Here is a 26,683-nt window from a genome sequence, read left to right on the forward strand (position 1 = left end):
TGGTACACCATTACCTCCTCAAGAGATGATATATTAGTGGCTTTGACCACCACACTCTGGGGATCAAGCTTAAGGAGGGGAAAAAACACTCAAAATCTGGCACACCAGATTGATCAGTCATAAATAAAATCAAGCCTTATCAAGATTCCCATCAACCTCCAGTTAGATGGCCTTCAGTCAGAAAAACCTCCCTGCATCACATATTGTTTGCATTTCTATAGTTTAAATCAGTGGTCGCCAACCCGTCGATCGCGATCGACTGGTAGATCTTTCAAACATTCCCTGTAGATCCCGATGATAGAATAGACCAGAGATGCGCGAGCTGCCACTAGGGGGTGCACGAGCTGAAATCTCTAATGGTGTCTGACGGTACTTCTTCCCCACACCATAAACACGTGTAAATAAACATTTCCTTTGTGAAAATTAAAATCAAAAACTGCAAATTTGATAAATTGATAAATATTTATTTAAGTGTGGTTCTACGCTTCATTTTAAGATGAAGTTATCTTCTTCTATGCATTGTGCTTCATGCGCTCCCAGCTTGTGCCTCTACTTCATTCATTCTCGCAAATATGCTCAATTGGTTGAAATCAGGGAATCAAAGGCAACAGAGAGAATTGCAACGGATCTTGGAGAAGACAAATGTCTCTCCATCTCTTTCCTCGCTCGTCGTGTACGTCAGTAAACGGAAAATTGAATTACAGCCGAAAGTTTTATTTACAAGATTAAATTGGACGACACATTCTTTCGCTGTTCGTGCAATCTTTTTCGATCGCACAAACAGCGCTGCTCATAGTGCGGTGACTCTGAACCTCTACCAGCACTGACGCGCATGTCTCGCCGACACCCCGCTGCAGCCTTGGCTGCTTGTGTGTGTGTGTGTGGGGGGACCATGTTCACGCACAGAGTTGAAATACGTTTCATTGTGATTCAGACAGGCGAGTTCATTTTAAAGATGCGGTTTTAGCACGTATTCAGACAGGGACAAACCGGCGGTGGGGCTGAGGGGAGCTGAGGTGTGTTGCCCTGGGCGTGTCTACCTGCTGAATGTAACCGCTGTAAAAGTTTTTATTTCTCTAATTAATAACATCTCTATGGACCGCTCTGTTATTGACACTCTGGTTCTCTCTCTCTCTCATATCTAATCAAAGTAGAACATCAGAGTTTAGTCCGTGAATGCACCAGAATGGTCACTTCAGAGACGTTTCAGGTTGTGGAGGAGTGGCCGATCCGAGCGTTTCTTTCTTTCTCTGAGCCACTGATGCACCTGAAAATCCTCAGGATTCCGTTGTGGATTTTGCAACTTTATTGCAGTTTAATTCAAATTATGTTCTAATTTTATTCCCACAACTTTTGTTATGATGGTTGTATTGATTTAACTGCAACAGATTTTTTTTTTGTAATGTGACTTTAATGACGCTTCAGGAGATAAGCATAACACTTGAAAAGACATTACTTTACTTTTGTGTTGAGATTAATTGAAGCTGATGTGAAGCCAGTTTGATATGCTACTTACAATGTTTTCTTTGTTGCATTCATTTGTCCAGTTGGACCAAAACATTTTATCTCATTCAAAAACAGTTGATTCATGAGTTCATTCATGAATAAAAGGCTTCAAGTTTGAAGTATTTTTCTTGCAACGCCTCTACAGGTAGATCTTGCTTCCCACCAAAGTGGAGGTCAGGGATCTTGGGCTTAAAAAGGTTGGAGACCACTGGTTTAAATCATACTTCCTAGTCTGCTCTACTGCCCACTCATCTGCAAAGCTATTGTGATAGAAATCTTTACTTTAACTGCTCACTAGGTCCACTATGATGAAACTGTTTTGAGATCACTGTCACCACCAGTGACAACAATACTCAAAAGGCTGGCTCCAGACACAATGCAGGTAAAGAAATCTTTTTCAGATCACAAAAAAATATTTATCTCTCAACACAACAATAACAAAGCTACATTCGTTTAAAAATGATAACTGCTTCAGTCATTTGAGTTCTTTTTTCCTTTCCAGTGTGTTGAACAGATTTACAAACAAATAAAAAACTTGCGCTTAATTGTCGTTGAATGATTTACTAGATTATAGGGTTGTCAAAAATATTGATACCCTGAAAAGTATCAAGACTGAAACGCTGTATCCAGATACAATAGAAGAAAAAAACAAAGAAAGAAGAAGGAAAAGAAAAGAAGGAAAACCCAAAGATCTTGTCAAGCCTGTGTGCATTAAAGTGGTGGCAACAAAGTCAAGCAGTACAACAAACTTGGCCAACCATCTCAAGGACCGACACCGTGGCATTCATGATTCTAACAGGTTAATGAATCAAAGTTCCCATTCATAATTTAATTAAAAACATTAAAAGTATTACTGATGTTAGTGAGACCAGTGGATTGTTCTAATGTGTGATTAGCTGTGGCTAGGTAGGTGTTATATTTAGGTTATTTAGCATTTAATTGCAAACTACAGTATTTTTCAGACTATAAAAGGCACACTTAAAAATCCTTAAATCTTCTCAAAAATTGATGATGCAACTTATAATCCGGCATGCCTTTTATATGATTAAAGTTGTGCTTACTGACCGGTTTTATGTAGTACAATGCGCTCCAAAATATTAGAAGCATTGTGGTACACTGTGTCACTCATAGACATAATATAAGAGTAGACCCCGCATTGACTGTCGCTGCGCAGGAATTACGGGCGCCACCTTGGGGCGGTCGACTTGATACCTAATCCTGCTGATTCAAGCTGACACACTAATGATGCCTCAGCACTGTGCGGCTCATTTTTGTTTAAATCGAGGGACTATTTATGTCAGGGCTCGAGGGATAACTTTCACAAGCAAGATGAAAAGACATTGTTTATATTTTTGATCAGAATGTAAGTTTTCTATAGGAGATACAAAGTTGTTGTTAGACATTAGTGAATAAACAGCATATATATATATATATATATATATATATATATATATATATATATATATATATATATATATATATATATATATATATATAGTGAACCCTCGCTATATTGCGGTTCACCTTTCACGGTCTCGCTGCTTCACGGATATGCATTGATGAGCCGTTCATTACAGTTCTCATCAGGTGGCGTGTCGGTTTATACGAATCTTTTTGCCCAGAAGAAAAAATAGTGACAACTACTGATAAAAATGTGTTCTTCTCCCGAAAAAAAACTCACCTGCACCGCGGGCTTTAGAAGAAAAAAACGCTACAGAGCGGAGTCACGGATGCAGCGCCTCAGTCAAAAGAGCAGTGAAATACACACGAGTCACTATTTGTCCTACTGTACTTTGTATTTTTTTATATTAATTTTTCATTTTATCCCGTTCTAATCCAATGACTCGGGTCGCGGTGGGCCGCGCAGATCTCCGCAATTTGAAGCCTTCAGTTCGTATTGATTAAAATTATTATTTTACAGCTTATTTGTAAATAATAATAAAAAAACGTTTATATAGTACTTTCATTTGTTAAATGCTTGGGCCGGTAAAAAGGTCTTGTTCTATGGTTTCAATATACTATAGTGTATTTCATTGTATATAATAATTGTAAAAAAATAAATAAAGGTTACTACTTTACAGATTTCGCCCATCACGGGTTCTTTTTGGGAAGTATATGTACATATGTACATGTACAAATGTGTTTGTTTATATAGCAATAAAAAAAATATGAAAAATGTGTGCGTGGCTGTGTTTTGAAACATACATACATCATGTCAGAATATTCTATTACTTTTAACCCCACTAAGATTATTTAAACGCATTGGACCATTTGTTATAATAGCTATAGTTTTAAAGTTTTAAGCAAAACAAATGTGAAAATTAGTTCAACATTAAACGAGTTATAGTTGATTAAAATTGATTCTGCACCTGGTTAACACATTAGACTTAGCGGAGTTGTCGACCGCCCCAAGATGGCGCCCCTAAATCTCGTCAACGCCTATAGGCGAGAGCGGTCGATGCGGGGTCTACTCTTTATATATGTCTATGGTGTCACTACCTGATCGGACCCCTGAGCTGTCTACAAAACTGCCTGACTGTAACGTTGACACTAGAAGTGCATTCATGTAAAGGCCGCCAGACTTTACTGTGTCATTTGTTTATGTTAAATACGTTTATGTTTGAGAGTGACATAAAACGGTCAGTAAGGTTCCCGTCCAGAAAGAAAACCGCTAGCTGTTATTGGCTGGACACACATTACGTCCACCCACCCAAGGTCATAATGCAGCAATGCTCCTGTCGCTTCACTACCAACCCACGCCCCCCACTCCACGGTAGTGCATGCAGTCACGCACTACCATAACCCAGTACGATGGGTTAATGGTGTCCTAGGAGGCACCATTGATCCAAATACTAATCCAATGCAGGCATAGGTGGGTTGACAAATATCATTCATATCCAGTTTCAAGCAAATCGGATGACGCATGTGTGATTTAGAGCCAAATATATGCAGACACTGATATGGAAATACACTGCTCAGCATTACTCACACTGTTGAGCCGACTGTTACTGTTCAGAACAGGATTCAGCATCAACTTGTTTTGTTGGATCACTCATTGCTTGAAAGTTGTGACTAAGCGTCCAAAATAAGGAAATCCAGCAGTGAAACTGCCAACTTCCAGTTTTAAGTGGGTGGGGCTAAAGTGATGTAACCAAATGAGCACATGACTGTAGTGGGAACTTATGTTATATGACTCGCAGAATGTTTGCTGCTGCTGCGACCTAGTGTGAAGTTAATACGTCTTTCGTCTTTCATGGCAAGAAGCCAGATTTCGAGGCTTGTCCATGCCGACAAGCTTTCTTGCAGCAAAAAGCTTTTGATAAAATTTGATCCCCAATGAGTGAAGATTATACTCAGTGATTTTGAAGTCTGTATCTCAAAAGCTGTAGGAGGAGTTCACTCAAATATGACACGAGCGAAAGGGAGAAAATGGTGGCTTTCATTCAAAATGGCCGACTTCCTGAAGGATTTGGACAATAGACAATAGCAAGAGACTTTTTGTAGGTTCTGAGAAGTTAAGATATTTGTACTGAATTCCATCATTTTCAGACAAAGAATGGCTTGGGGCTAATTGTTTTAGTGCTGCTAGAGGGCACTACAGAGGAAACAGGCCATGCCCACCAAATGTTGGGGTGGATTCTTGTGTGGGGCTGGACTAGGATTGATCCCACTGATTTTGGTGCAGATCTGATGATTTACGTGGAAATTGGAGCAAAACGTATGGCCATGGTGCGCCGCCGCACTTTGCCACGCTGCCACTTCCACGCCCACCAACAAAAACCCTCTGTGCTCCAAACGAAGTAAGACCAACATGTTACCTGTCTTCTGACACAGTTTCAAATTGATGAGGTCAATAGGGACCGAGACAGACTTTTCCAGCTGAAAAAAGTGGGGCATTTCCAAGCCAAACCCAGGGGGTTTGATTTGACCACATAAGAAAGTTGGATATCCGATAGGGATCAATAATACCAAAATTGGTTCAATTTGGCCATTCCATATAAAATTCCAGCGTTTGCAAATAGCTGCAGAGAAGGTCAACTTCAAGAAAAAAGTTCGACATGTATGAAAATGAAAAGTTGCCAAAAATGACACTATGGAGGAGGAGGGCCTAATGACACCTAGTGGTGTTGATACCTCTGGAGCTTTAAGGGACAGAGGGAGGCGTGGGCAGGACCAATCTTCTGACCAATTGGTCAGATTTTTTTCAGGGCTGCACCTTTCACAGAGCTCTAATTTTTTTACCCTCCTTTTTCTGAATACATAATGTATTGACTACTGTCAACACGCCCGCCAACAGTGGGGGGACAAACGGGTCAGTTGTCCCGGGCCCAGGACAGGGGGGGGGGGGGGGGCAAAACTGACACTCTGACAAATGGTAAGAGTGTCAGTCAGCGCGCGCGACTGCAGCAGCTTCCCCAATGTCTCCACGTCTGCTGCAGATTTTGTTGTACACAATTAAAACAAAACACACATTACGAAACACATTAAGATTATGTAAAGGTGAAAACTTTTAAAGAAGTAACTTGATGGAATCATAGAGCAACTTAATAAATTAAGTGGGTATTATATCAACAGTTAAATAAATTAATTAATTAATTCGTTTTCACTATATAAGCAGAGTAATGTGAACTTTTAAATAGCATTTCGTTTAATGAACATCTTAGAGTAAGCTTATTTCTGCTACTCGGGCAGGCATCAATAAAACAAGGAAAAGGTTACTGGCTAAAATGGATATGGTTGCAATAAAATTAGCATAATGACACATCCTACTAACTAACATGGGTAAATTTGGGATTAAAGCATCAGTGTAAAATGGTTACACTATTTATGGAGATTTAATGTCTTTCAACTAGAACACAAATAACTCAATAGTCTTTTTAACCAGTTAAACATCCTAAGGGAAAAACACATAACACTGAGTTTAGCAAACCTTTAACCTAGAAGGCTTTTAGATCAGGATAATTTAATAGTTATCGTCTTACATACAGAAAACAAGTAAGAATAATTTAAGTAGATTAAATTATGGGGAAATTTTGGATCTGGTCAGGATGGTTGGGGGGCTGTGATGATAAAAGGTTAACAGCTTGAAGATGTATCAGTGAATGAAGGTTTTCTCTGAGGAACATCAAAGCAGCGAAGACATCCCACATGGGAACTCCTGTTGTGTAAAGAACATCTTGAACGGGACATAAAGTGAGATCCTTACAACAAGAGACATTCTACACACACAGGGGGGTGTGGAGACACCTGGGGCACAGCACCCAGGGACGAGCTGCTGTGGTCTGGAGCTGTTGTGGACTTGACACAGCTGGTGGAACCAGTGAGACGACGAAGTGGTCCCACAGGTTACCTGACACCTGACACTAACTGTAAAGGGTTCGGGGTTTTCAGGGTTGCTGAAAACAGAAAGCTTCAGAGAACCTTAACCCTTTCTGACCAGGCACTAAGAAATCATAGATCAGATTACCAAGGCCTAGACAAATAGGAACGCGGAGACGCGTTCATCCAAGAACTTCTTAATCAAAGTCCTCAATCCTCAGTTTAAGAAGATAAATAAATAAATAATCACAATGTACACAATGTAAGGTTTACTTTATTTTAGGATTAAAGTGGGAACTAATTCTGATTTGCTTAAGTAGCTTTGGTTGTTCAACAATGTTAGAACGTTTTCAAAAAGCTCCTGTTCTCTCCTGCTCACTACTTTGTTTTGTTATGTAGAACCTTGGCATCCTTGAACAGTAACAGAATGGTATAAATATTTTGTCTTCTCTGTGCAGAACAGCACCTCACTTTCATTCTTTCTTTTTTAAAAAAAAAGAGAGAGCGAAAGAGGGAAAAGGCTTTCACATGGAAAGGCTTTCTTTTTCTCAGTTGGGTTTTCAAAATAAAATGGGAAATGACATGAAACAAATATGTTGATGAAATTATGTTGCAGAGAACTTCAACTGTCAGACACTAAAAGTAAAGACACGTATTAAAAGCATTCTGTTAAGAATTATTATAAATTTACTGCAGATAAATTAGAACTTAAAGATTACTCTTTTTAACTAATAATTAAATTGCAGAATTCTGAGAGCTAAATAATTGTGGACAGAAATATCTTGAATGTGAAAGTGCTTGGAGGATGTTTTAATAAATGACACATGAATGGGGATTTTGATAAGAACACTAATTACACCTTGTTTCTGTTCCCCAGTGGAAACAAGGACTTGTGTCTGCAGACCATCTTCACAAAGTGTTTTATTAGAGAAAAATGCAAAATAAAATGCACAGTGCCGCATCCAGAACTGAACGCTTATTACCATCCAGCTCAATCGTCCAGCCTGAGAGGGGGAACCCAGAAGAGGACTGGGGATGAAGAAGCCAGAGAACTCTGATTTCTTATTCTTCAACGGGAGGAGTTGCCTGAAGAGACCCTAAGCGCGATTAGATTATTTTCTGCCTTGTGCCTGAATGGCCTGGCTTCCTTAACTCTGCGTTCTTGACGTTTAGGACTCTTCTCATATTGTGTTGCTGTTTGTTTAACTGCTCTGTTCCACTGACTCACATGTTTGATTTTTTTTGTGTTATGAGATCTACACTGTAATGTTACATCATGTTGATCAATATGGGTTTATGAAAAAATAGAAACTGTTTGCTTCAGACACACAAAGATCAATGGTTGATGCACCTTCTTGATTTGATATAGGAAGAACCAGGATCAGATTGGCTCTAAAGATCCTTTAATATTAGCTGGTAATGTTAACACTTAGATTCAATACAGGGTTTTCAGGCTCAGATTGGCCGAGAGCAGATCTCCCTGGGAGGGGGGCCTTACCAGTTTTTACTACCCCTGGGGGGGTAGCGTTTTCTGGGGTTCCCCTGCCCGCACTGAACCTCTCCTGCCTTTGCTCCTGGTGTTGTAAGTTTGGAGTGGTGGATTATTGTCCATCGGAGGGGTAAGTGGAGAAGGGAGTAGGAGGGTATTCAGGGTGGGGAAGTAGTAGACGGATTCAATTTTTTGATTACTCCTACTACTACTGATACTACAACTATTACTACTACCTACTGATACTACTACTAACTACTGATACAACAACTACTACTACTACTAATGATAGTACTACTGATACTACTACTACTATTACTACTGATACAACAACTACTACTACTGATACTACTGCTACTACTAACAATACTACTACTGATACTACAACAACTACTACTGATACTACAACAACTACTACTGATACTACATCAACTACTACTGATACTACAACAACTACTACTGATACTACTACTATTACTACTACTAATAAAACTACTACTAGTAGTAGTATGACTGATATTACTACTACTACAAATTCCTTCAAATTCTTCAAATTCCTTCAAATTCTTTAAAAACTGATACTACTACTATTACTACTACTTATACTACTACTACTACTAATGATAGTACTACTGATACTACTACTACTACTACTACTACTACTACTACTACTAATGATACTACTGCTGCTGCTACTACTACCGATACTGCTACTATTACTACTAATAATAAAACTACTACTAGTAGTAGTACTACTGATATTACTACTACTACTACAAGTTCTTTAAAAACTGATACTACCACTATTACTACTACTTATACTAGTACTACTACTACTGATACTATTACTACTGATACTACTACTACTACAAATTACTTCAAATTGTTCAAATTCTTCAAATTTTTCATATTCTTTTATGTTTTTCACCTACTTCTTCTCTTCTGCATGGATCTTCTGAATCTTCTCAAATCATTCTGCAGATTAGTATTCTCACTCGCTGTTACGCAGAAACAGCGAGTTTCAGTGTTTTCCTGTTTTTCTTTATTATTATTATTCCGTCGGCGTCTAACTACTCCCGCATACTTCAACCGATTTCAAAAATTTTGGTGTCAAAACGTTCGGCTCGTTCCCGGCATGCCTGCTATATTTCAGGGTTATGCTAACTTTTACACTTTTTAAAATATTTCACTTTTTGTGCGATTTTTGGCTGTTCCCATTGAAATCAATGTAAATTGCTTCATATCAGTGAGAATGCTATACAGCATTCTCACTTATTAAGTTCCTTCAGGTCTTGATTATTATTCCGTACGTTTTTCGGCATCCAACTACTCCTGCATACTTCAACCGATTTAAACAATTTTCGTATCAAAACGTTAGGCTCGTTCACGACATTACTGCTATGTCTTTTTGTAATTATAACTTTTATAATATTTAAAATATTTAACTTTTTGTGCGTTTTTTGCTCTCATTGAAATTGAATGGAGAATCCTTCAAATTCTTCAAATATTTCAGCTTTTTGTCATCTTACTGCTTCAGCCTACTTTCAGCTAGAAACGTCATTCAACTTTTAAAATGTAATGATATCTTTTGGCTATTATGGTATGTTTCAGCTTTTTCATAACTTTTACCATTTTCGTATAGTATGTCTTTAAAATAATTTTGGCTTTTCAAGAAATTCAGCAATTAACATGCGTTGCTATGGTCATCAAGGAGGCTCTTTTAGAGTGCGCACTCTAGAAATTCAACAAATTCTTCTTCTCCGAACAACTTCTTCTCACTCGCTCAATTTTAACCCTATCCACATAAATCATACATCAAAACGTAGGAATTTTTGTCTGGATTCGGAAAGTGTAACCATCATTGGTGTGGGATTTATAGATTTTTCGCAAATCACCTCAGAGCGACAGTAACCCGAAACCTTCCCCATTCATTTCCTATGGAGCGGTTTCCAAAAATAACGTCTGAAAATCGAAAACATCACGTTTTCGCATCGTCGCTACTCCTAAACCGTTTCATGTACAGGCATGAGACTTTCACACATGAATGTCCCGACCCTTCTGGCACTCACAAAAAAAGAATTTTGTTGATAGCTGTTACGGTTTTGCCACAGGAACAATTTGTTCGGGAATAGCGAATGTGCAAAATCCTTAAAACGCTTTGGGGCTTCATTCTTCCACAACATCCACTTTTTTACATCGTCGCTGTGCCAACACCGATTTTTGTACAAACATAAAAATGAGCTCCATAGTCCTCAAAAGCCTGCTGATACTCACAGTGAAAGAATTATTATGATATCTCTTATACTTTTTCAGCTACAGCGATTTGTTCTGGACCGTTTTCAGAGGATTTCTGAAAATCCATAAAAATCCCCTTTATATCATAATTTTTTACGCCTTTATTAAACTTTTTCCAGCAAAAACCGATAGCGTGTCTTCTTCCCCTATCCGTTATGAACTAAACGCTAAAAAATTATGTCTCTACCATTTACGGACCAGGAGATATGGAGCGTTGTTTGAGGCAAAGTATTCCATTCTATTTCAATGAGGCAGAGTCTGAGCCAAGTCTCTGCACTTCGGTAGACTGGCCCGCTGCAGGTGTGTGAGTGAGTTTCCATGACGACGGAATTTTGAGGGCCACAGGGAGAGGCTCTATTGAAATAGAGGATGTAGCTCTAGGAAGCTAGTACAAACTTCTGCTTCACAGAGTCTGTACTTCCTTTAGAGAGAAAGATCCACAAGAAATTTGGCCTACATCAAATTTTTCTAATTCTTCAATTTTTTCAAAATTCTTCAAATTCTTCAAATTTCTCCAAATTCTTCAAATTTCTTCAAATTCTTTCAAATTCTTCAAATTTTTTCAAATTCTTCAAATTTTTTCAAATTTTTCAAATTCTTCAAATGTTTTCAAATTCTTCAAATTTCTTCAAATTCTTCAAATTTCAAATTTTTTCAAATTCTTCAATTTTTTTCAAATTCTTAATTTTTTTCTATTTCTTCAGTTTACAAATTTCTTCAAATTTTTCAAATTTTTTTAAATTTCTTCAAATTCTTCAAATTTTTTCAAATTTTTCAAATTCCTTAAATTTTTTTCAAATTCTTCAAATTTTACAAATTCTTCAAATTTCTTCACATTTTTTAAATTTTTGTAATTCCTTCAAATTTTTCAAATTCTTAAATTTTTCAAATTCTTCAAATTTTACAAATTACTTCAATTTTTTTCAAATTCTACAAATTCCTTCAAATTATTTTATCCCTTTCAATTCTTCAAACTTTTTCAAATTCCTCAAATCCCTTCAAATTTTTACATTTTTTCAAATTCTTCAAATCTGATTTCAATTTTTTTTTGCATCTTCTGCTCAACCATTCTGCAGATTAGCATTCTCACTCGCTGTTACGCAGGAACAGCTTTTTCTAGTTCCTTCAAATTCTTCCTATACTTCCAATTCTTCTAACTGTTCTTAATCTTGAAATTCTTCAGTTTTCAAATGCCTTCAAATTTTTTCAAATTCCTTGAAATTCTTCAAATTTCTTCAAATTCTTCAAATTTCTTCAAATTCCTTCACATTCTTCAAATTCCTTAACATTCTTCAAATTCTTCCAATTGTTCTAATTCTTCAAATTCCTTCAAATTCTTCAAATTTTTCCAAATTCTTCAAATTCCTTCAAATTTTTCAAATTCTTCAAATTCCTTCAAATTTTTCAAATTCTTCAAATTCCTTCAAATTTTTCAAATTCTTCAAATTCCTTCAAATTTTTCAAATTCTTCAAACTCTTCTTCAATTTTTTCAAATTCTTCAAATCTGATTTCAATGTTTTTCAGCTACTTTTCTCTTATGCATGGATCTTCTGCATCTTCTGCTCAAATCATTCTGCAGATTAGCATTCTCACTCGTTACGCAGGAACAGCTTTTTCTAGTTATTATTATTATTATTTAATTGTTATATTAAATAAAAATCACAAAACCCGAAAGGTAAATAGTTTCATGATACTAGGGGGGCCAGCATGTGTTTCAGGAGGACACAGCGAGAGCCATCCCTAGCAATAACAGAGAGTGCAGGTGGAGAGGTTTACTGCCTGATTGGATAGTCTGAGCATAGTGGCTCAGAGATGGATCACAGCGTTAATTTCAATGATCCCGCATTATGGCCAACAAAACTGACTGATTCTGATCAAATGAATGTTGTGCGTTTAATGGCAAAAAGGAAGCCTTTCTCAGAGATTCAGAGAGCAGAGAATATCTAACATATTCTACCTCCTGCAATGGAAGGGGAAAAAATTGTTAGGGACTGGCTAATATACAGCAGGTCAAAAAGTGCCATATTTTGGCTGCAGTGCTTGCTGTTCTCTTATGAAGAAAAGATCAACTAGTGTACTAAATTCAATAGATGGGTTGAAAATATCCAATATAAAATACAGAGATTTCCAGGGCATGAAGTATACAGCTAAGTTGACATTTTTGAGTGTGTGTGTTTGTTTGTGTGTGCGTGCGTGTTTGTGCGCACGTGTGTGTGTGTTTCTGTGGTGGCGGCAGGTGTAGGGGGGGGCCCAAAAAGACTGTGCTGTCACGGGCCCTAGCAAAGCTGTCAGCTGGCCTGACTGTCAAGACGGAAGGAACATGTCACCCAGTATAGCAAAAAGTACTTCTGGACATGATTATCAACTAAATGGTAAATGGCTGGTACTTGTATAGTGCTTTTAACTAGTCTTGCCGACCTCCAAAGCGCTTCACACTACAGTTTAGTCATTCACCCATTCACACACACACACACACACACATTCACACCCTGACGGTGGTGAACTATGTTAGTAGCTACAGCTGCCTTGGGGCAGGCTGACAGAGGCGAGGCTGCCATACACCAGCTCCAGTGAAGTGTCTTGCCCAAGGACACAACGACAGACAGTCATAGCGGGGGATCAAACTGGCAACCCGCCAATTGAAGGTTGAACTCCCTATAGCTTTAATGTTTTAAATGCAAACAATGTTTATATAATTATTAATGCCATTATTAAAATCTGATACAGGGTGAACATTGTCTGCTGAAAATGTTTCATCCCGGTACTGCTTTTCTTTCAGGAGCCATGGAAGAGTTAGAGAAAAAGCGCCCTCTGGAGTCATAGAATTGGATAGATTAGAGAAAATGCTTTAACCCCCCCAAAGTTTTCCTTTATAATTGCGACAGGGTTTCCTTTCCTGAGTCTGATGTGCCTCGGTTCCTCATAAGGCTCCATCAAAAAATTTTGCACGTGTGGTATGAAGTTTGGCGCATACAAGTTATCCATTGTAGCATCAGTGAATCTGTGATCGACCTCGTGGTCTTCCTGAAAAAAAGCTGGGGCTGGATTCAGACATTTACCTGAATGACTTAAATCTGGCCTGACAAAGTCGTACCTACTGAGCCTGGTTTGGCCTTTGTGAAATGGATAAATTCAGGATACACTGATCACACAAAGTAAAGCCTGGTTTTATCTCCATTTGTGGATTTCTAAATTCTGCTTTTTTGAAACGACCCAGAAAAGCCAAAGCTCTACTAATATGTCTCTTAAAAGTGACACCCGATCACGCCGATCAGAGGTCACTAAAGTTGGTGTTGCTTCGGTGTGTGAGTTTGCTAAAGCAATGTCGGACTCCGTAATTTTCTCTGGTCCCCTGCCTGATTTGACCAGTGATGACATGTTTAGCCGCATGTCATCATTCAACCGCTGATTGTCTAGGTGGTGTCCTGAAAACGACGTGGGCTACATTAATAACTGGAGAACTTTCTGGGGAAAACCTGGTCTGATCCGGAGAGACGGCATCCATCCTACTTTGGATGGTGCAGCTCTTCTTTCTAGAAATCTGGCCGGATTTATTAGTCCTCCTAAATGCTGACAACCCAGGGTCCAGACCAGGAAGCAGAGCCGTAGTTTAACACACCTCTCTGCAGCTTCTGTACTGTTACCCATCCATTATCCTATTGAGACGGTGTCTTTCCCACGGCCAAAACTTAACAGATCAAAAACTTATCTAAAAAGGAACAAATCATAAAAACCTAATAAAAATCAATACGGTTCACCTTGAACCTAAAAATAAAACAATTAAATGTGGTCTATTAAATATAAGGTCTCTCTCTCCAAAGACTTTGTTAGTTAACAAATTGATTTCTGATAAACAGATTGATTTGTTTTGTCTCACAGAAACCTGGCTACAAGAGGACTACGTTAGTATAAATGAGTCAACTCCCTCCAATTATTCAAATTTCCACATTCCCAGATCTGTGGGAAGAGGAGGAGGAGTGGCAACCATCTTTCAGTCTGATTTATTAATTAGTCCCAGGTCAATTAATAACTACAGTTCTTTTGAACATTTAACCCTCAGTTTCCCTCATCCAAAGTGCAAAGCAATAAAACCTCTTCTGTTTTTTGTTTTGTATCGTCCACCAGGCCCTTACACTCAGTTTTTGGATGAGTTGTCAGATTTCTTATCTGACTTGGTGTTAAATACTGATAAGGCTATTATAGTGGGTGATTTTAACATCCATGTTGACACAGAATGTGATAACCTTAGTGTAGCCTTTAAAACTATCCTAGATTCAATTGGTTTTGCTCAAAATGTGCATAAACCGACGCACTCTTGGCTCCATACTTTAGACCTTGTGCTGACATATGGCATTGATTGTGAAGAATTAACAGTATTTCCTCACAACCCTGTCCTATCTGATCATTTTTTAATAACATTTGAGTTTAATCTAACTGAGTTCTCCACCACCAAAAGAGGGTTCCATTATAGTAGATCTTTATCGGATAATGCTGTATCAAAACTTAAAGAGTCTGTCCCCTTTTTAATATCCTCCGTATTGCAGAAATGCCCTGTAGATGGCAGCAATGTTGTTTCTTCCAATTCACAAATAGATGTAAACGGTATGACTTCGTCATTGCGTTCTGCATTAGACAATGTAGCTCCCTTGAAAAAGAAGGTGATTATTCACAGGAAGCTGGCTCCTTGGTTTAATTCAGAGCTGCGTTCCTTGAAGCACAATGTTAGGAAATTGGAGAGAAAATGGCACTCTACACACCAAGAGGAATCCTACCTAATCTGGAAGAACAGTCTATTGTTGTATAACAAGACCCTTCGCAGAGTTAGAGCAGCATATTTTTCATCATTAATTGAGGAGAATAAGAATAATCCTAGATTTCTCTTCAGTACAGTTGCCAAACTTACCCAGAGCCACAGCTCTGTTGATCCATCCATTCCCTTAGCTCTTAGCAGTAATGATTTTATGGGATTCTTCATAAATAAAATTGATTCCATTAAAAATAAAATAATTGGCATCCTCCCAAACATGATTACCTCGTCCTCAGTAAGTGAGGCAGCATTGGAGGAATCCTTAGAACCTGTGCAGTGTCTGAACTGTTTAAAAGCAGTAGAGCTTTCTGAGCTATCTAAAATTTTAGCTTCATCTAAACCTTCTACCTGTATGTTAGACCCAATCCCAACCAAGTTGTTTAAGGAGGTATTCCCTCTGATCAGTGGTCCTATTTTAGACATGATTAATCTATCCTTGGTAAATGGATATGTTCCACAGGCTTTTAAAGTAGCTGTTATTAAACCTTTACTTAAGAAACCATCTCTTGATCAAGATGAGTTAGTAAATTACAGACCTATATCTAATCTTCTTTTTTTATCTAAAATTCTTGAGAAAGTAGTTGCTAATCAACTATGTGAACATTTACAAAGTAATGACCTACTTGAGGAGTTTCAGTCAGGCTTCAGAGCTCATCATAGCACTGAAACAGCTCTGGTGAAGGTCACCAATGATATTCTCATGGCCTCAGATAATGGACTTGTGTCTATACTTGTCCTGTTAGATCTCAGTGCTGCATTTGATACAGTTGATCACAATATTCTCCTACAAAGACTTGAGCATACTGTATTGATTAAGGGAAAAGCATTAGGCTGGTTTAAATCTTATCTGTCGGACAGATTCCAGTTTGTTCATGTTAATAATAAATCTTCCTCAAACTCTAGGGTCACTTGTGGAGTACCACAGGGTTCAGTCCTTGGACCAATTCTATTTACTATATATATGCTTCCGATTGGCAAAATTATCAGACAGCATGGGATTAATTTCCACTGTTATGCTGATGACACTCAGCTATATTTATCCATAAATCCTGATGAATCCAATCAGTTACTTCGACTGCAGTCATGTCTTGATGACATCAAAAGCTGGATGACTTTAAATTTCCTGCATTTAAATTCTGACAAGACAGAAGTTGTAATCTTTGGGCCAGAGTCTTCAAAAAACAAAGTTCTTAATCAATCACTTAATCTGGATGGCATTAACTTGGCCTCTGGTAATAAAGTTAAAAATCTTGGTGTTGTTTTCGACCAAGACATGTCATTTAAATCCCATATTAAACAGATTTCCAGAGTTTCCTTTTTTCACCTCCGGAATATCGCCAAAATTAGAAACATTCTGTCCATGAGTGATGCTGAAAAGCTAGTCCATGCATTTGTTACTTCAAGGCTGGACTATTGTAATTCTTTACTATCAGGAAGTCCACAAAATGCAGTTCAAAGCCTTCAGCTGATTCAAAATGCTGCGGCAAGAGTTCTGATGAAAATCAACAAGAGGGATCATATTTCTCCAATTTTAGCTTCCCTTCATTGGCTTCCTGTTAAATCAAGAATAGAATTTAAAATTCTCCTTCTAACGTATAAAGCCCTTAATAATCAAGCTCCATCATATATCAGAGCTCTGATTACCCCGTATGTTCCTAACAGAGCACTTTGCTCTCAGACTGCAGGTCTGCAGGTGGTTCCTAGAGTCTCTAAAAGTAGAATGGGAGGCAGATCCTTTAGCTATCAGGCTCCTCTCCTGTGGAACCAACTCCCAGTTTTGGTCCGTGAGGCAGACACCCTATCTATTTAGGAACATACGGGGTAATCAGAGCTCTGATATATGATGGAGCTTGATTATTAAGGGCTTTATACGTTAGAAGGAGAATTTTAAATTCTATTCTTGATTTAACAGGAAGCCAATGAAGGGAAGCTAAAATTGGAGAAATATGATTCCTCTTGTTGATTTTCATCAGAACTCTTGCCGCAGCATTTTGGATCAGCTGAAGACTTCGAACTGCATTTTGTGGACATCCTGATAGTAAAGAATTACAATAGTCCAGCCTTGAAGTAACAAATGCATGGACTAGTTTCAGGGTCTAATTTTCTCACTCTACTGATTTCTACTGTTCTTCAGTCTACTGTTCTCCAGTTTTGCATTGTATTACATTGAAATGACTGTCGTCATTTCAGCTTTAAACTTTTTGCTCTCTCTCTTTTTCTTCATAGTAGGTACACCTGGTCTGGTGTTCTGTTAACTGTGACATCATCCAGAGAAGACGGCTCACCCGCTACTACCATCTAATGTAGAACAGATTACTAGATCAATGTGTGCTTCTGTGCTTTTTTGTCTCTCTTGTTGTGTCTCTGCTCTGTCTTCCGTAACCCCAGTCGGTCGAGGCAGATGACCGTTCATACTGAGCCCGGTTCTGCCGGAGGTTTTCCTTCCCGTTAATGGGGAGTTTTTCTTCCCACTGTCGCTTCATGCTTGCTCAGTATGAGGGATTGCAGCAAAGCCATGTACAATGCAGACGACTCTCCCTGTGGCTCTACGGTTCCCCAGGAGTGAATGCTGCTTGTCGGGACTTTGATGCAATCAACTGGTTTCCTTATATAGGACATTTTTTGACCAATCTGTATAATCTGACACAATCTGTATAATATGATTGAACTTGATTTTGTAAAGTGCCTTGAGATGACATGTTTCATGATTTGGCGCTATATAAATAAAATTGAATTGAATTGAATTGAATTAAAACTGTGAGAAAACGGAGCATAAATATGTTCAGAAGGAGTAACTCAGCAAGAAAGCATAATTCAGACTAAACGATTTTACAAATTTCATTTACATTTATTTATTCATTTATTTGCATTTCTCTCAGATGCAAATGTCAACTTGGACACGCTTTAGCTACTCTGACGTATGCTTAAATATTGCATAGTTTTTTCACATGGTCCTGTAAATCGGTTGCTGTCTTTCATCTATTTTAACTTGTGTATTGAATTTCTTTCTTTACATAATGTATGCTTTTTACCAGAATATACTGCCTACATTATTTACAATTGAGCAATTTCCTTTGTTTCCCTTTCCAATAAGTTAATTCTCTCTTGCTTTAGAGAGTAACTTTATATTAGCTTTTTTATTCAACTACATAATCTAGTGTAACTCTGGTGTATCCTGTCTATGTGGTTTTGCCACTGTCACGCTCACGTTTCCCCCATTGTGAGACAATAAAGGTATTTCTAATCTATTCTAATTCACTGCCACCTGTTGACACACACCACATAACCAACATGCAAACCTTTTTTTGCGCTTCACTCAAGCGCAAAACAAGGTGTTGGGCTGACTGTTTGCCTTCAAGCTTAGGCTCTACCATGCCTGGTTCCCAGTGCCAGGTTAAAAGTTAAATGATTAAGTCAATTGTAAAACATGGTAATCCTTTGCATGTGTTTTTAGAAACGGTGTTTTCTTACAGGCATGTTTATTGTCTTTTCTACTAAAATTTAAGCATGAGAGGCAGCCTACCTGGAAAAGAAATGGGTCTCTTCTTAACAAAGGGAAAAGTCTGGAGGTGTTGGTCACGCAGCACAAATGACTTGATCCATCCGCATTTCTAGCTGGAAAGCATCTGGTCGGTCCTGAGGGTTTACGGCAAGCATGTCCAGAAGAAGTTTCTTTACCCCTTCAGACATAGAGCTTCTGGCCTTCTGAGGGATGTGAAGAACCATCTTGGGGTTCTCCAGCAGAGCTTCCCCAACAGGTATGATCTCAGAGCCTTGTCGAACATAAGTGCCCAAGAGTTCACGTTGCGACTCTGCATCAATGAATGTGATACGTTCGATCATTGCCCAAATGATGATGCCAAGGGCAAAAATATCCGCTTTCGCTGTATAGTGGCCCTCCCAAACCTCTGGGGCCATGTAGAAGTCTGAGCCACAAGCTGATGATAACCAGAACTTGTTTATGTTCACAATGTTGTTCTGGTTGCTCCCTTTGCCACCAGCTCTTGATGTAGGATCCTCTTCACTGTTCTTGAAGTTTAGTCCGGCACAAACTTTACTGAGACCAAAGTCTGCTACCTTAAGTACAGGTGAACCAGATTTCTGTGAGATGAGAATGTTGTCTGGCTTCAGATCCCGGTGGACAATGTTGTTCTTGTGCAGGAATGCAATGGCACTTGTTAGCTGAAGCATGAAGCTCCTATTGGTCTGTGGGTCTGGTCGCCGAGACAAGATGTATTGGTTGAGGTCTCCACCTTCGCAAAACTCCATGACGAACCAAAGGTAACAAGGCTCCTCCGGGTAACCCGGGATGCGCTCCCCTTGAGTTTAAATAGAAAGAATATTCTGTTAAAACTTCAAAAGGCCCAAATTATGAAAGCAAAAAATTAAAATGTAATAATAATAATAATAAATAATAATATAAATAAAAACTAAATATCCTCCAGAATCAATTAAAACATTTTCTTTTCACACCAGGTCAGCATTTAAAAAAAAATTAAAAATCTTTTTGTTTTTAAACTTCTACCTGAGCTACTAGGTTTGAGAGCATTTCACATTTCTTAAAGCAAGGTAACCTAGTTAGAAAGGTACGTGTGATAAGTTTCCGTGTGATGGCATCAAAATGTTTCACAGTCTCTCCAAATACTTCAACCTCAAAGACTACTACTGAACAAAACTCAAATGGAATTTATTTACTTCCATACAGGAAGATTTCACTGGCTTTCTTTTCACTACCTCTCCAAGATTTCTGAAAGTCTTTCTAAGTGTTTATAAGACTGATTTATCACTTATTTCTAGACCAGTATTTAACCACATCATTCAGTGACTGATCAAAACATAATGAACAGAATGAAGTAGTGGGCAGGTCAAAGAACTATTTCCAGTAGATTAATCATTTCTAAAAGTCATGTACAGAAGACGCAGGACCAGAAAGATGCATCATTCTTCAGCTGATCATCTGCTGTACAGTTGTCATCTTAACAGCCCTTTCAGAAAAACATGTTAATGCATGTTTTCTTTAAGCTTTATTTGCTTTTTTCATATATTCCAGCTAAAAAGAGAAAGTTGTGTCCCCAGCTACTATTTGCTATTAAAGATCTCTTAAGATGCAATTTAAGTTGGTTGTTTGTTCATTGAACAGTTAAAGGTACAGTGAACAATCTTATTTGAGCTGTGAATCCCGGGGGTTGGGATGGGGGGTTATCACCTTATCAATAGACCAGTTCACGCGTGACGTCAGCGCTACATCCGGGTCCCGCGGGTAGGCAAAAAACAGTACTGTTCTCGTCTACTACATGACAAAACGGGTGATTTAGAGCGTACTTTTAGTTAGTTTTTTTGTGGAATCTAAACAATGCCTACGACTTGTTGTGCTCCCGGTTGCACACAGAGGCATTCCAAAACATTGGATGTACGTTTCTTTCGTTTACCGAAGGACGAAGAAAGAAATGGATAATTTCAATGAAAAGACCGCAGGCAGACACTCCCAATGGACTGGGGAGCCATCATTCCACGACAGAATTTGCAGTCTACACTTCATCTCCGGTAAATACAAGTTAATTCTGCACTAGTCATTGTTCTACTTAAATAGCGGCGGAGGGGAGGTGGTGATCGCTACACGGGGCCGGAGAAGCGGAGTCGATGCGCTGCAGCAGCAGCACGCCGCATCATTTTAGTTTTCTTAGTGCAATCAGTGTGCAATAATGTTCACCAAACAGTGGCTCCATTATGCCCCCGTTCACACGCACTAGTACGTCTGTCTTCACGCTGCAACGTCGCCGACACCCCCACCCATTTTAATAAGACAAAAACACCAAAATAATCCGTAGTGAAGAATGTTTTTTTTAACCTACCGGGCGGGTCTTCCTCTCTGCTCAGGCACGGTCTGTGTCTGACTTCGCTTTCTGCTGTTACACAAACATGTCTGAACATCCATCTATCCATCCATTTTCTGACCCACTTGATCCCTCATGGGGTCGCGGGGGTTGCTGGTGCCTATGTCCCGATATAAAATAATTGTAGCCGTCCAGTGGTTTCAGGGGCTTTCGTTCTCTCTCGTGTGTACTGGCCTGCCGTGTTTATAAGGTAGCTGTATAAGTCGCAGTACGGAACACTTGGCCAGCATTTCACAGACTCGCTCCGTCCCTTCAGGCTTTTGCTGTGTGGATCTGGCAATATGATACCATCAACCATCGACTTACTATTAAAACCATCTTGTGATACGTTATCTAAAGAAGAAAAATACATGGAGAACTTGTCAGTTGGTCTATTGGTTACACCACATGGTAATCGTTGTGAAGTGCTCACATAACGGCACATTTCTTGCCATTTTCCTCTTATTGGCTGTGCACGCACGTGTTTCAGTATCCAGTTAGCTTCCGTTCATTGTATCTCCGCTGCTCTCACTGTATACTTCGAAAACAGCTGAGTCACCATGAAGCAAACTGTCTTACAGGTTTATGTTTATGAGACCAGTGTATTTGGGAGATTCTCTTACACGATCCCCCTGAGAAGCAGGAGAGCAGGTAGGATAGTCTTGTGCATGTGCAGTTGTTCAGTGACACGCATTTCTTACCTACATTTCTGGAAAAATTGTCCACTATACCTTTAATGTAGACAACACAGGTTTCTCCCAGCATAGCTGGTAGCAGGACATTAACCTTGTGAAACTCATGGGAGACTTTCCAAATAAACTTCAGGAAGATAAGAGACAGCCAGATTGTGTTGTGTTGTACTATTTATATATTTTAAATCTGACAAATTTTAAACATGCCACTCTACATTTTTATTGGTGGCAGCTACCCATCACACCACATCTATATATGTCAGACAACATCATTATATCTGCAATATTTAATATATTATTTTATCCCCAACAATGTAATTGCAGCTTTTTTAAACAAGCAAAATTAAGGTTTTGCAAAGTACTAAATATAGTGCCAAAAGCTATAAAAACGCTTTTGCAAATTTTTCTGCAGTCATGTCTTGATGACATCAAAAGCTGGATGACTTTAAATTTCCTGCATTTAAATTCTGACAAGACAGAAGTTGTAATCTTTGGGCCAGAGTCTTCAAAAAATAAAGTTCTTGATCAATCACTTAATCTGGATGGCATTAACTTGGCCTCTGGTAATAAAGTTAAAAATCTTGGTGTTGTTTTCGACAAAGACATGTCATTTAAATCCCATATTAAACAGGTTTCCAGAGTTTCCTTTTTTCACCTCAGGAATATCGCCAAAATTAGAAACATTCTGTCCAGGGGTGATACTGAAAAACTAGTCCATGCATTTGTTACTTCAAGGCTGGACTATTGTAATTCTTTACTATCAGGATGTCCACAAAATGCAGTTTGAAGTCTTCAGTTGATCCAAAATGCTGCAGCAAGAGTTCTGATGAAAATCAACAAGAGGGATCATATTTCTCCAATTTTAGCTTCCCTTCATTGGCTTCCTGTTAAATCAAGAATAGAATTTAAAATTCTCCTTCTAACGTATAAAGCCCTTAATAATCAAGCTCCATCATATATCAGAGCTCTGATTACACCTTATGTTCCTAACAGAGCACTTCGCTCTCAGACTGCAGGTCTGCTGGTGGTTCCTAGAGTCTCTAAAAGTAGAATGAGAGGCAGATCCTTTAGCTATCAGGCTCCTCTCCTGTGGAACCAACTCCCAGTTTTGGTCCGTGAGGCAGACACCCTATCTATTTTTAAGACTAATCTTAAAACTTTTCTTTTTGACAAAGCTTATAGTTAGAGTGGCTCATGTTACCCTGAGCTATCTCTATAGTTGTGCTGTGATAGGCCTAGGCTGCTGGAGGACATCAGGGTCTAATTTTCTCACTCTACTGATTTCTTCTGTCTACTGTTCTCCAGTTTTGCATTGTATTACATTGAAATGACTGTCGTCATTTCAGCTTTTAACTTTTTGCTCTCTCTCATTTTCTTCATAGTAGGTACACCTGGACTGGCGTTCTGTTAACTGTGACATCATCCAGAGAAGACGGCTCACCCGCTATTACCATCTAATGTAGAACAAATTACTGGATCAATGTGTGCTTCTGTGCTTTTTTGTCTCTCTTGTTGTGTCTCTGTTCTGTCTTCTGTAACCCCAGTCGGTCGAGGCAGATGACCGTTCATACTGAGCCCGGTTCTGCCGGAGGTTTTCCTTCCCGTTGATGGGGAGTTTTTCTTCCCACTGCCGCTTCATGCTTCCTCAGTATGAGGGATTGCAGCAAAGCCATGTACAATGCAGACGACTCTCCCTGTGGCTCTACGGTTCTCCAGGAGTGAATGCTGCTCGTCGGGACTTTGATGCAATCAACTGGTTTCCTTATATAGGACATTTTTGACCAATCTGTATAATCTGACCCAATCTGTATAATATGATTGAACTTGATTTTGTAAAGTGCCTTGAGATGACATGTTTCATGATTTGGCGCTATATAAATAAAATTGAATTGAATTGAATTTTCTTTACATTGCTGAGAAACCAGATGAGCCCTCTGACTAGTTATTCAGCAAATTCTAAAGATTCTTTCATATTGTGGTTCCAGAATAACCACAGCACCACTTAATGCCCTTTACAAATTAATTTACTGTTCAAGTCATGCAAGTTGTTCTAACTGAGACCAAGTGTTGTGTGTGCTTTAAGAACCCAGCATCTGGAAAATATGTGCAAAATCTCTGTTGGATATTTCCATCATACCTCACTGTGCTCTATGAAACCATCCGCATAAAATTAACTGTAGACTAAACACGTTTTGGATCACACTAAATTTATTTTTGTATAATGAACCAGATTAGACTAAAATACAATACCTGTTGCCTGCTGGGTCTAGCTTCAAATAGATGAGTTTTCAATGCTTAAAATAAAGACATCAGTTTGCAACTCGACAAATCTATTTTAATGAGTGTGGAGTGACGACAAGTTTTGCGCTGAACGACTGGCGGGGGGGGGGGGGGGGGGGACGACAAGTTTTGTGCGGACCGAGGGGCGGAGCGGGGGGGTGTATCCATGTGTTTTTTCCCTACCATTCAGTATATGCACGCGCGAAAGCAGCAACAAAAAAAATGCGTGTTAACGGCAAATAAACATGCAAGCATTGGAATGTTGGCGAGGCGGTAGCGTGAGTTTGGCGAGGCGGCCGCCTCGCCAAGACAGCGCTGCGGGAAACCCTGTAAGCAGAATCATCACTGGAAATCGTGTGGCATGGTAAGGAAGCTAGTATTATTATGAATGTCTGAAATTTGTCTGAATGGAGTGTGAATCGGGACGTGCAGCCAGACACGGCGGAAAACCCGCGGACAGCTGACTAGGATGATGCAGTCTGCTCATGCGCTCTTCGTTATCAGATAACCGGGATTAAAAAAAAAAAAATAGTCCGAGACCTGCTGAGGAACTGGTCTGCAGTTAGCGCGGTCCGGTTATGTCTAGCGCAGTCCAGTTCAGTCTGCTGACCATTTACACACAAGAGTTATCTCGGTTACCGAGCTCGGACTAGTCTCGGCTTGGTTAAAAAGGGTGTAGTGTAAACGGGCCTATAGTGTCATAGGTTTAATCAGTAATCACATGATATAGAAAGACAAATGTTGTTCAAATAGAAAGCCAAAGTGGAACTGAATAACTTCTGAATCCTAATTATTTGGCAAGTTTTTGATTAACTTGAGTTTATTGTGTAGCAATAACTTTGCTTGTGTAAATGTTTAGCAAGGAAGAAAGTGGGTAACATGTTGCCAAGTAGTACACAGTGTTCTCTTTTGCACTGGAGGAAGCACAGTGTTCTCTCTGTGGCTCTTCTAGGTGATGTACAGAAACATCACTGTCAGACAGGAGGCTACAGATGGAAATCACTTGAGAATACCAATGTTTCCCTTTAGTAACCGTACAAACTCCTTCAATGCAAAGCATTTGAGTGCAGGATCAGCAGCCCAATTTTACCGAGTGAGACTTGATTTGAAAAAAAAAAAAAAAAACAGGAAGTAATTCCTTCAATTGATTTAGGTAACACAAACTTCAGTTATTTGTACTTGCTTACATCTAATTAAACAACAAAAAAAGGGTCTGAATTTACTTTATCGGGGCTTTCATTTGCCAAAAAAAATTTAAACGTTTAACATTATGTTTTTGAGACTTGTTCCAGAACTAATTAAACTAAATGTACAGGTTTTTGTGGCACTTGAACCCTTGTTTCATGTTTTGAGGCGTTTGTTTTAAGGAAGAGATTATATACAAACAGTGGTTCAGATACCTTTGAGAGAGGTCTCCACTAGGCGCAGGTACTGCTTGGACTTCTTGTTACCGTGACTCATTTTCTGGGCCAGGCCGTTCCTCTGCAGCACGCACTCCTCTAGTTGAACTACATTCTGGTGTCGGTTCTCCAGACTTGTCAGGGCCCAGAACTCTGCCAAGGCCAGTTCGACGTTTTCTGGGGCATCGCATTGGAGCCTCTTGACCGCAACCCTGGACCCTGTTTTCCTGGCCATAGCCTCGTACACCACTCCGTAGCTTCCCCGACCCACTTCCCGGAGCAGACTGTACCGGGGAGACATGTTCGCAGTTGGTCTGGAGGGGTCGCTCCGGAGGAAGGGGATAGTGAAGCAGTCTTCGCCCTCTTCCTCGTCCATGGCCTCAGCGGGCTTGTTGTTGTTCTCCACTGTGAGGGAGCGAAGGACCTTTACCGCCTCCCGCTTCATCTTGGTGGCCACGCTCCGCCTGCCGCTCCGCACTCTGCCGCTTACCTTTCTTCTTCTCTTCCCGTAGCATAAATCCATAACGTCGTTTTTGTTAAAAGTAACCATGAAACGATTCCTTGTTTATCTGTCATTACTTAAACTCTTAAATTAAGTTGGCCGTCCTTACGTCTTCCTGGTTGAAATTCGGAGAAGTTCAACCCTGCCTGTTTAAAATGGCAGAGTTATTGTTGTTAAAAGTTGCTGACACCAAATGTTATCTGTCCAGCCGTTCTAATTATTTTGGCTTCCTAAACAAAATGTTCCAGCAGAGAACAGAGAACAGAAGGCGTGGCTAGCTGCAGCTCTCCCACGCAGATTGGCGCAGAGAGAAAATAGCTCCCGGAGATGGAGATCAGCATCCCCCCCGCCCCCAACTGACACTGTTTATAATAAGTTAGCTTATATAGTTAAAATAATCAAATGAACATTGGTGTAACATATTTTCATCCTGAATATTAATTATTAGTTGAGATATTAACTTTCGTTTTTCCATTGTCAACGTCAAAGTCGGCGCACGTGTACTCAGGCAGGTTGTGT

General features: G+C 39.2%; 1 protein-coding gene across 1 annotated transcript in view; it reads right to left on the reverse strand.

Moving 5' to 3' along the window:
• LOC105921027 (serine/threonine-protein kinase 35-like) overlaps positions 1-26,451 on the reverse strand; it is a 55,084-nt gene extending 28,633 nt beyond the window's left edge. The window contains exons 1-2 of the mRNA XM_036131197.1: positions 25,663-26,451; positions 18,941-19,736 (exon numbers count right to left, since the gene is read on the reverse strand). Coding sequence (XP_035987090.1) covers positions 18,994-19,736; positions 25,663-26,212 — 1,293 coding nt within the window. The 5' untranslated portion in view covers positions 26,213-26,451 and the 3' untranslated portion in view covers positions 18,941-18,993. The remainder of the gene's footprint in view (positions 1-18,940; positions 19,737-25,662) is intronic.
• Positions 26,452-26,683: the final 232 nt, after the last annotated feature.

This window comes from Fundulus heteroclitus, unplaced genomic scaffold, assembly GCF_011125445.2.
Source record: "Fundulus heteroclitus isolate FHET01 unplaced genomic scaffold, MU-UCD_Fhet_4.1 scaffold_410, whole genome shotgun sequence".
NCBI lineage: Eukaryota > Metazoa > Chordata > Actinopteri > Cyprinodontiformes > Fundulidae > Fundulus > Fundulus heteroclitus.